At 37.8% G+C, this 12,218-nt stretch overlaps 2 protein-coding genes across 2 annotated transcripts in view; one reads left to right on the top strand and one right to left on the bottom strand.

Annotated features, from left to right (window-relative positions):
• Positions 1-12,218, bottom strand: part of LOC126385577 (gastrula zinc finger protein XlCGF57.1-like) — a 69,296-nt gene that overhangs the window by 16,971 nt on the left and 40,107 nt on the right. The gene's annotated exons all lie outside the window — the stretch shown is intronic.
• LOC126385431 (scavenger receptor cysteine-rich type 1 protein M160-like) overlaps positions 11,055-12,218 on the top strand; it is a 17,976-nt gene continuing 16,812 nt past the window's right edge. The window contains exons 1-2 of the mRNA XM_050037141.1: positions 11,055-11,130; positions 11,231-11,527. Of these exons, the coding sequence (XP_049893098.1) occupies positions 11,055-11,130; positions 11,231-11,527 (373 nt within the window). The remainder of the gene's footprint in view (positions 11,131-11,230; positions 11,528-12,218) is intronic.

Below are 12,218 nucleotides of genomic sequence, written 5' to 3'. Positions count from 1 at the left end.
CTCAGTTTCTGTTGTTGGCGAATTGTTACAAGCTGATGAATTCGCTGGTCAAGGCCGGCCAAACAGGTGAGATGACAGACAGATGGATGGTTTGTCTCTAACAAAATACTTTCTGTAGAAGTGCTGCAAGAACGGATTAATGCTTAATACATCTGCAGCCAGAGCGCATTACGCTGTCAATAGGCTTTAAGTGTGGGGAATACCACGATGTGTTATCCAAATAAGGGCATGTACGTCACATATAGCAGATGATGTGATTTCCCGTCGATGAGCAGGATCACTTAACCGTCGCCTGTGAAGTTGTAACCGCGCTAGTCTTCTCCTTAAATGACGAGGACTAATCTGAATGCCTAACAGAAAGACACAATACAATTTCTGCCTGTGTTAGATCTTGACTGAAGTACATCCTGATGCGTTGATCAATAATGTGATCTGCCATTTTCACCTCCCTGGGACACCAGTGGCAGCTCTTGTAGGCTGAAATCAGGACGATCAGATTAACCAGCGCGCAATCATCAGACTTGACAATTATCTCAGATTAACCAGCGCGCAATCATCAGACTTGACAATTATCAGGAGAAAACAATCTTTGTTATCTCCTGATAACGAATTAATAAGTCGTTATCAAGAGATAACAGTGCACAAAAAAAAAAAAAATACATGGCCGTTCTCGTCTTCCGTAGCATTGTGCATTTTTGGTTAACAAAAAAATTTGTGCATTTGTAGCGCAAAATAAATGCAAACAAAACAGGTATTTTGTGTGTTCCTTTTTTTTTCTTTTTTTTTCACAAATCGTGTACTTTTTCTTCAAGTGCTGTATATGGAAATAATTTCAGTGCATTAAACAGTACACAGTACGCATAGGCTGGAGGAATGTTCACTTCTATATTTCAGTGCACTTAACCAGGGTTTCTCAAAGTGGGTGCCATGAAACCAGTCCAGGGGTGCCACAGAATACTTAACCAATATCATACTTGAATTAATGTTCAAACAGTTCACATTTTGCACAAAACCAATTGGTCACCTTTTTTTGGAGGAAGGCCTCCTGACCACTTAACCCTACACATGTCCACTGTGACCACTCCTTGCAAGAGTAACAATAAATACTTATTTCTTCCATTGTGTGTGGGTCACCCACACATTCCTGGAAGAAAATTGTTGACTTTGCAATTATCTCCTCCACTAGCAAGGGGTTGAAGCTGATTTCCTCTGTGTGGTATCTGTTGTATGGGGAAGCAGTTTGAAGAAAGAAGTACCCCACAGCTGCACCGGTGACCAGCATCTGTAGTTGAACTTGGAAGTAGTAGGGATGTGTTGCTTTCAGCTTTATTTCACCTGTTTGTAGGGAACAGCAATATTTCAATTTATACTCTTTTTTTTTTTTATATGACACCCATTTGATAGACAATATGGTAATATAAGCAATATATATGATGCTACTTCCCACAGAATGAGTTAAACATTTTTTTTTTTTTGGAAATTCTATATTCAATCATTTCATTGTAGCTATAGAAGAAACCAAAGCTGTTGGTGTGATATGAAGGCAAGAATCTGGTTGTTCAGCAAACTTCGGGATAGAGCTCGATGCTTGAAGGGGTTCTTCACCTCAAGGGGACGAGTGCCACAACACTTGCAAGATACAAGTGCATCTGGTGATGCAGCCATTATGGGCAGCTGGCCGTACAGAATAAGTCTGGCTGTTTTCATGCCCTTGTGCTTACGTCGGTTCAGCTTCTCAAAGTTGTGCACAGCATATTTTTCATAATAATTGCCCCAATGGATAGCTGGTGAGTGAGCTGGTGGCACATAGTTCATAATTTCTTTCAGCAAAGCAGTATTCCTACTGTTTACTACTCCATGGTTCACTTTTTTAAACACTTTATGTGCTTTGCTGGCTGTAACACGCCCTACTCTGTAGTCACGCCATCCATCTGAATTACTCTGGTCTATTGTGTGCTGACACATGGCTGAAACATCATCTTGGTCCAACTGCTGTACAGCTGCCTCGAAGAACTGATCTTTGGAAGAGCAGTGTGTAGCTGCTAGGGATGGGAGTGGGGGGGGGGGGAGTGCAACATTCACTTGCTGTAGTGGATCTCTTAAAGGGCCTCCTCCCATTGTACTACACCACAGTCCCTCATGTCAGGTAATGCATGTGCTGGATCAGGGGCAGCTGGCAGGAACATGAGAATCCCAGCACTTCCATTTGTAGCTTCTCGGAACCCTGAAGGTCCATGTCATAGATGGATTTTTTGGTTCTGTGACGTAGAGCTCGAGGGTCAAACTGGAACCTCCAGGTATGACATTTCTCCTCAATGACACAGTTTCCTGAAAGTATAAGTACAAATGAGTACAAATTAAAAACTGGTCTTAGGTGACATGATTTGGCAGGCTGAGGTGAATAGGACTTTGTGGCTTCACAGATGCAAGAGAGTAAAAACAAGACAGGAGACTTGTAGCTCAGTGGAAAGTAATATGAAATGGACTTACTACATAATGTTTGGGTTTGTAATACAGTGAGTTATTAGCATACATTTGTAGCAGCATGTCACATCCATAGAAGGGAATAACAGAATATAATAAATCACAGAAAAGGACAGCCAGCTACACCAAATAATTGATAAATTCAATTATTAAATGTACACAAAACATCACCTTTAACTTTCTGAATATGGATGTCTTCAAGGAACTCTGCACTGTGTGGCTTTTTGGATGGTGCATGCCACTTTTGCCTCTGTTGAGTCACTGTTGTGTTTTCCCCCCTCACCACTCTCTCGATCACCGTATGGCAAAGGGATGCCACATGCTTGCATGTGCCACGTAACCTTTGTATTATGAAAGGACATGAGAAAAACAATGGATGAGTGTGTTTGTCAAAACATTTTCAAACTGCAAATAAAATAGAAGAAAGGGTATTTGTCTTACTAAGTCCAAGGAAAAAACTCACATCAGGTGCGTAGGCCAAACAAAATGTCATGAAGAAAACAGGAAAAGCCTGCACACTGATCAGAAAAATGGAATGTCCACTCCACTCCAAAGGTAAACGGATGTAAAAGTTCCATATTTAATGGACAATCAAAAAGATAAAAATATAACAGGTGCTACCAATACTGAAAAAACAAAAGAAACAGATGGCTGTGTAGCCGAAACCTTTCTGTTCAGTTTTCTTCTGTTTCTTTTGTTTTTTCACTATTGGTAGCACCTGTTATATTTTTATATTTTTGATGGACCATGAAATATTATCTAATATTATTATCTAAACGTGAAGGTTTATCACAGTTGGTGTACTGCAATGGTCCTAGATGCTCCACAAGAAATAGTAAAGCAGATTGACACGAAACTTTTTATCTTTGTGTGGAAAAATAAACCTCATAAATTAAAAAGAACTATATTATGCAACCCGCATTGCCAAGGGGGTTTAAATGCATTGGATTTTAATACATCTTATATGATCTTTAAAATTAACTGGATTAAAAGATATGTGCAAGGAAAGGAGAAATTATGGTATATTATACCAGAACTTATTTTTGAAAAGGTGGTTGGAATTGATTTCCTCTTGAGTTGCAACTTCAATGTTGATAAGATTCCTGTCAATCTGTCAAGCTACCATAAGCAAGCATTACTATCCTGGATGTTAATATACAAACATAATTTTTGTCCACATAATTGTTTTATCTGGAACAACCAAGACATAAGGTATAAGAATACATCCTTGTTTCTTAAGGGATGGTTTAAACTGAATATTTTGTTTGTGACACAGCTTCTGGATGAAAAAGGATATTTGTACAGCTACACTGAGTTCTTCAAGAAATATGGAATCCCAGTCACTCCCAAAGAGTTTGCCATATATTTGATGCAATACCTGCTGGTTTGTTGATCTTACTGCGAGGAGCAGGCCGCAGGTGAATTCACAGTTTGAGGTTAATCTTATGGTAGGTGGTATTAGTATAACACACAAAAACTATTCCAATAGACATTTATGGAGACTTTGCCAATGAATTACAACTCCTTCAGCCAAACCTTTCTGGAATTCAGAATTCAGTAACATCAACTGGGAGTCAGTCTGGAACACAAGCAGCAGATATTGTGTCACAAACAAAGTAAAGTAAGTTTCATTTAAGATTGTACATTTAATTTACCCTGTTAATCAGTTTATCTCAAAATTTAAAGATGTGGATGAAAATGAATGTACTTTTTGTAAGCAAGAGGTGGAAAGTATTTATCATTTATTTTGTGAATGTCACCACGTTATATTATTTTGGGTAGAAGTGGAATATCTTTTGAAACTTTAACTAGCATAAAGGTTAAATTGGAAAAAAGACATATGTATGTATGCTAAGAAAGGACTTACTGGCAGGGAAAACCTTTTTTTTTTTTAAATTTGTTGATTTTGTATGGAAAATATTATGTTCACAAATGTAAATTGTTTCAAAGGAAACCAAGAATACAAGACTTCAAAATAGAAATTCGCCACTATATTCAAACATTACATGGACTAGAGGATGGAAAAGCCCAAAGCTTCTGTGTAACAACTATGAACTGATACCCCTCATCTTCTTTTATTTTATCTTTATGTAAATATGTGTATATATGCATAGTTTTTGTGTTAGTTTTATTTATGCGAGGTGTGTAAATATTGTACAAACACAGAAATAAATAAATGGGATAAAAAAAAAAAACTGATGCCAGTTCTGTTGGAGTCAAAGGGGCGGGCACTGCTGATCACACCCATCATATCTTTGTCGTTGCAACTTTTACTAAAAAATCCTTCCACCAGAAAAAAGAAACACACATTAGGCTATGTGATGCTTACTGACGTTATTTAAAAAAAAATCTAAATATGCGCAAGGTTGTCCTTGTTATTGCTCTTGTCTCTGTCCAGCAGCTGCGTCTCAGCCTCTTAAAACTGGCACCAGAGTCCGATCCCTCGCACGCTGTTAATGTTGTCATGGCTCATGATGAGGAAATAACAGTTAAGAAACGGAATGCATTGATCGTAAAGACTCGCGTCTCACTTCCTGTTTTTCCACAAAGGCAGGGATGCTTCTCAAGCACTGGTGAGTTTTCTATGTTTTGATGTTTTGTATTAATCTTGCCATCGGGTGTGTCTCAGCCATAACAGGTCAACTCCGTAGCCCTCCTAAATACAAACTAAATAAGAACTGTGGTTTTAAAATGAGTATTTTGATTAGAATTAAGAGGACTCTTAGCAATGTTGTAAAATAAAATGGCACTGTAATTGCAGTGAAATGGATAAATGCATATCTGTTTGTAAACTCCGTAAGACCTTATGCTGTTTAAGAAAAAAAAAAGAAGAAATCACAGGGAAGCTTCTTTAGTGTTCAAGACTTTGATGTTTTAAAAAATATTTTTAAGAATTGCTAAAAAGTGAAAAATCAAAATATTTTCCCCCCAATCCTCAAGAATTAGTGTGTTATTTTATTGTTTTTATTATCATCATCATCATTATAATATAATTTAGTGTTTATCTTTTTGTTTGTTTTATTTTTCTTTTTTCTTTTCCTCTCTGTTTTTGAACATATGCATGCATTCATGCATTCACACCCATTTTTCCCCCCACTTTTCATTTCACCAGCTATAGTCTGACCCCTGCTGCCTCCATTAGCCTATTACATCCCTCTGTAATCAGTACAACGTGTAATAATAATAATAGCCATTTTCTCTCTTTTTTGATATTCTATAATCCTAAATTTTTACATTATTTCTATTTACTGTAGTTTTATTTATTATTAATTAATGTATTCATTTTTATTATCTCCCCTCTTACTCAATCAATCAATCAATCAATCAATCAATCAATTTTATTTATAAAGCCCAATATCACAAATCACAGTTTGCCTCACAGGGCTTTACAGCATACGACCTCCCTTTGTATACAAGGAGGAGGAGCTTAAAATCAATTCTAAATGTAACAGGAAGCCAGTGTAGAGCAGCTCAGACTGGCCTGATGTGCTCTCTCCTCTTTGTTCTGGTTAACGGCCGAGCTGCGGAGTTTTCAATGAGCTGAAGTGTCTCAATGGTGTTTTTTGGGAGGCCAGTAAAAAGTGTATTACAGTAGTCGAGTTGGCTTGAAATAAAGGCATGAATTAATTTCTCTGCATCTTTTTACATTTTGATATGGTTGTGCCTTAGCTGTGAGGTGGAAAAATTATGTTTTCAAAAACCCAATAATATATATTATTCTGAAATGGACCATTCTGCATAATGAGTACTTTTACTGTGACAGAGTATTTCTGCACTGTAGTAATACTGAAGTAAAAGACGTAAGTACTTCTTCCTTCTCTGCTCACACAGAGAAACTTAAAGTGCAACAACAAACATTTCCTTAGTGTCAGTTTTCGTCAGAGTTTCCTTCAATCAATATGTTCTGACTCCACAGGAGTCGATGTTCAAGACCATGAATGTGAAAACTTTACTAAATCATCAGAACTAATAAATAACAGGAAATTATTCAGTGAACTCCTTCTGGCCTCAAACACCATGCAGGTAAAACAAGCAAACTGTGATGCCCATGTTGTGGATCATCATAGCAACGTACAGGAAGTGATAACAACCAAGCGTGGTGGCTTATTTTGCTCAGAAACCTCAGAGATATTGATGTGTCGATTTACCACTAGATGAAGCAACTGGATAGTGTGTAAAAGCCTCACTTAAAGAGTGGTGGGACACAACAACACAAACAGATTCACAGCGTCAGATCTATTTCAAAATAAAAAGTAGAAATCGAAAAATGAGCCTATAGAGCAAAACAATCTGAGTTGATATGAATAAAGAAAGCAGCAGAGCAGAAAACATCCTGCAGATTTATGGACTATTTTTTTAATACTTTTTATTGTCATCATACCATTTCATATATCTTAGCCGTATATAGCTTACAAGAAATTAAATCAGTAGGTGAGTTTATTTATTTAGCGAATGCAAATTTCTCAAGCCTGGACCAGACAGGGGCACAGTATTCTGCTGCAGAATATGACAGAGCTGAGGTGCACAGTGTGGGGGCTGCTGCACCCCATTTTGCACCTGCAAGTTTGCAGAGGAGGTTGTTTCTGGATTTCACCTTTGCTGCTGTTTCTTTAAGGTGTTCCTTGAGTGACAGTGTCCTGTCCAGAGTCACTCCCAGGTATGGTGGATTAGGGGCGTGTCTGAGCTGAAGTCCACTCAGTCTGATCTCCAATTGTTTGGCAGCTTCTGAGTTTCGAAGATGGAAAACACTAGAAACTGTTTTTGCTGGGCTTGGTTGTAGGTGCCAGTCTTTGCGGTACTGGTCCAGTTTTGCAAGGTCCTCATTGAGCACCTGCTCCAAAGATGCCAGGTCAGTAGCTTGGGTTGCCAAACAGATGTCATCAGTGTAGATGAAATTCCGGGATCTGGTGATGGGCAGGTCATTTGTGTATAATGATGAACCCATCATCAGATCCCGCAAGGTCATCTATGCTGATGACATCTGTTTGGCAACCCAAGGTGGTGAGTCACCCAGTGATACATGAGAATAACAGTTACAGTACAGGTTTACTTTTAAAGTATGTTATCATAATTTTGAAATCATATAAAAAATATCCTTGACCCCCATTTCATATTTCATATAAAAATGACATGAATAAATAAATGAGTAAATAAAATCACAGAATATAATACAAAGAGTACTGAATGAGCTATGTCATTAGTTTGATTAGTTTATTATTTTTGTGTTGTGTTGTTTTATTGTTATTTATTTATTTTTGTGGGTAAACACTAGGGGCACCAGGAACTCTTATTTTTGTCCTTTTTTTTTGCCCTTTGAACAAATGGCCACAACAAGTACTATATACAAATACACAAAAAAGCCTTTATGTAGGCCTATATGTGTTCATGTACACTTACACAAATGCACTCACATGTACACACACACACACACACAAGAAAAAACAATACAAGAAAAAAAATACGGAGTGAAAATACAAAAAGAGAATAAGAAAAAAAAATACAAGGCCATATCAAAGTAGGTATGGCTCCTCTTGACGACTGTCAGACCAATTGTTGAGAAACACATCCCAGTGGCTACTGTTCATTGTTCTTTTCCCATATGACAGTAACTTGACCACTTAGACAATATTTTTTCAAACAGTTTGAGGTTCCCCGTAATTTTATGAGTTAAGTCTCTATCTACTCGTTGAATGGTGTCTCTCTACTTGTCTATCAGGAGCTGTATTCACAAACACTCTGAGAATACTCTCAGTGAACTTGGCCTAAAAATTTTAGTAAGGAGTTCCAGCTTAGGGGTGATTTAGGAAAGTTATCAGAGGAACTCAGAGCAAGGAGGGGACAGAAACTTTTACTGTAGAAAAGAGATGTGGTTGATCCCATTGCTGGGTATGATGTATTCTTTTAACAGATGTGATTGGTTGTGACAGACACGCCCCTTTGTGATCCTGCAAAGTGTGGACACCCAGTGGAAGTGAAATGAACTGCTGACTGTGAAAGTGTTGTCATTGATGGTGTGATCAATCTGCTGATGGAAGGCTGAGACAGACCCAAGTCATCACTGCTGCACTGTTGCATTTATGCGGTTTTTCAAATATCTTAATGTTGTGATAATTTTATTTCTGGCATTATATTGTTATTTCATTTGGTGGGAAATGTGTGCGTATTCCTAATGAGATCGACCACAAACATAATTCTTGCATGATCTAATCTATTTCATTAACTCACTGTCATCCAGTGTGTGGTGAATATTTCTCCAACCTCTTTATTTTTCTGCCATTTTCTCCTCTGATTAAGAAACTCGTAAGCCTCTTAAAAGTCCTCGTCCCTGCTCCAAACAGTTTTTCACCTTAGGAGCTCTTTTAAGGTCTAAGATGCTTTGTAATAAAATTTTATTTTATCTTTACAAGGACCCAGTCTTAACTTTAAGGGGAAATTTCAAGAAAATGTCACAATTCTAAGAATTTTCTTAAAACTCCATCACTAGGAGCAACTCTTTGTATTAGGAAGCTTTGTGAATACTGCCCCAGGGGTTTTTGAAGCCAATGTCTTGTTATCTGTGTCATTGCTGTGATATGCAGTATCCTTTAGAAATATTTATCATTTTAATTTTGTATTTTGTCTGTCATTTTGCCTAACAGCACAAAATCTGCATTTAGGTGAATAACACAATTCAAGATACTACGTTCCTTCTGTATATGATTCCAAAACAATTGTAATGATGGTCAGAACCAAAATATATGTCCAAAGCTGGCACACGATTCCCCACACTCCCTTCAGCATTTTGAATGTATATTACAATTGACCCCTGGCTAGGCCCCGCCCCTTTGTGATTGTCTGTCAAGCTGTCAGAGGGAGCATGGAGCCCACACTGTAACTAACTGCACTTCCTGAAGAAATACTAGCAACTTTTTGGAATAATTACAAAGCAATTTCAGAGAGAAGCAGACAGAGAGGTCTACAGTCTGTGTTTGAAGGATATATCCAGGATGTCAAACTGACTCAGCAGCAGCAACAACAGGTTAAAAAGACAAAGATAGTTAGAAGCTAAAGTGTAAAGGCTACAGATAACATTGTCAAAGTGGACCACCACATCACCTGGTGTTCAAGACAGGGATTTATAAAGGCATGACCATGTAGTGACAGAAATGACATGCAGTCATTTAAATAAGATAAATAAGATGCTTAAATCTAATGTCGTACTTTGACATCAGGAATTGCACAAGAGGATGAAGATTGTTTCTTGTCTTCCTTGCTCCCCTCCCTGTTTCACAAATCTGGGTGTAACCTCTCTTTTGTAAATGATGAAGACGTGAGAAAGTGGTAGATGGCAATGTTGCCTTAGAGATTCAAATGACATTCCATTTTTGTTTAGACATTGTCCAAATGTGGTCAGTCCCTTTTATACCCAGATATGTTTCTTTGGAGTATCATCAGGGTTCTTTTTCCCTCTCAATACTGTTAAATCATCTCTTATTTTTTCACAGTTTCTCTTATGTCTACCCCAAGTCTCCAAAGTATTTCTAATTAGTGTACTATTGGTTATTTATAGCCTTTGTCGATTGTCTGTACAGAAAGGTATTGTTTTTATTGAAGCATGGCACATAATCTTCTCTACTGATCTCCGTCCACCTTGCTACAGTCATTATTTAGCAAGGTACATATTATGAGGGAATGAAAGATCATCAGTTTCACACAAATGCAGTTCAGAGAAGTGTAAATATCTTCTTTAAAACTAAAGATAACAAAAACAAATATATTCCAGTAAAGCTCCACCTCTTCCTGTTTGCAGATATTCACTGACATGTAATGATCACAGCAGAGAGAATACAAACAGGAAGACATACNCAAACTGCTCACACACACCTATATGAATCTTTAAATAAGAGAACAAACTGCTCACACACACCTATATCAAGTTTTTTTTATTCTTCTTTTAATCTATTATGAATGTATTATTCTGATTTGACAGAGAAGCTAAGGACACTATCAGCAGACAGCCTGTCACTCAAATCGCCCCGCCCTTTGGGTGACAGGCTTGCGTAACTTAATATAATGTAAACGGGTGACTAATTTGAAAATTCACCCCTGTACAGTTGTCATGAACGGGGAAATTGAAAATAGAGACCAAAACCAATTTTTTAGGTACCAGGCTTTAAACATGTTTATGTCTGCTGTAAAGTTTAGCACTTTAACACTGGGGTCTATGGGGATTGACTTGCCCCTGGAGCCAGCCTCAAGTGAGAGGAACTGCAGTTTTTGGCACTGCCGCATTGGCTTCATTTTGAAGAGTTAAGTCCGTCCAGCGAACATTTTTCTGTTGAAAAGATGACTATGATCATCACTGAAAAGATGTCCAGAAAAGGTTCAGAAGTTAAAGTTTTTTCATGGATTATTTGAAGACGTTGATTGAATGTTCACATTTAGACCATATTTCACTGGGATTTGCAATAGTGAGATTTTTCATTCTCTACAGTGTGCAAATATTAGTCTGTATCATCTGTATCATTTTGGAGCCTTACCAAAAAAACACATCCAAATTTCTCAGTTGAACGTTGATATACTGTCCAGTCATGCCGCTTTATACTGATGTAAATCTCCTGATTTTCTCCTCAGTACTCCAGGCTGAAGGAGAACACAAGTCAACAGGTAAACAGAGAATGAAAGGAGAAGTAAAGAATCATTAAAGCAGAATCAGCAGTCAGTGTTTCATCCATTCTTGTCTTCATTAAATTCACTTCTTTTACAGAATCTGTCAGGGTGGTGAAAGGAGACAGTCGCTGTGCAGGAACACTGGAGGTGAAACATCAGGGAGACTGGAGACCAGTAAAAGGTGTTTACATGATCTATAATGAGGCCCTGGTGGTAGCTGCTGATGCTTGCAGAGAGATGGACTGTGGCTCTGTGGTTTCTGTTGGACGGACAGAGGAGTCCAAAGACAGATCTGTGTGGATCATCAGCTCTGACTGTGTTCAGTCTGGATCTGCTCTGAGGGAGTGTGCATCATCAGATTCCTCTTCCTACATCTTTAATGTCACCTGCCTAGGTAAGCCCATCAGTGACATAATCTATGACATCTAATATGGCTGTATTCAAAACTGCCTCCAATACTAGCATTATTGCACTGATTTGTAAAAAATCTCCAGTATGCATCGGACCAGTGTACCTCACTCACTGTATCCCACAATGCAAAGGACTCACACCAACCAGCGGCTATAGTGGAGGAGAAAACACGCACCTTTAAACTGTAATTTCCAAAATACCACTGTTGTTGTGAGATTTTTTTTGAAGCAAGAATTTAATTCTTTTAATGACAAATCTTTGGACAATTTATCTAAATATTGCCTACTTCAAAATTTGCATGGACATCCAGCATGCCTCGCCAGTGAGCGGTCAGCGCCTATGGTACCCTGTTGAGAACATTCTCATCTCAGCAAGTCCTTTTGAAATTTGCCACTGTCTTTGATGTCTCTGTTGTGGTTAAACATGAGATGTAATTTCTTTGGGGAAAATATAATGGGAAATGAATGCTGTAAAGTGAGAATGCTTTCAAAAATACAATTTTTATTGATTTACAAAATGCACAGAAGAAAAATCTAAATCAAATTAAAGGGAAATTTCGGTTTATTTCAACCTGTCTCCTATCGTCCTAAATTTGTCTCAAGTGACCAGTGACATAAAAATAATAGTTAGCATGTTAGCCGTTAGCCTAGATACAGCCAGGGCGCATAGTAGCG

The sequence above is a fragment of the Epinephelus moara genome, chromosome 24, assembly GCF_006386435.1.
Source record: "Epinephelus moara isolate mb chromosome 24, YSFRI_EMoa_1.0, whole genome shotgun sequence".
In the NCBI taxonomy this organism is placed as follows: Eukaryota; Metazoa; Chordata; class Actinopteri; order Perciformes; family Serranidae; genus Epinephelus; species Epinephelus moara.
Note: the sequence above shows the minus strand (reverse complement) of the source record. Positions and strands in the feature narration are given on the sequence as shown.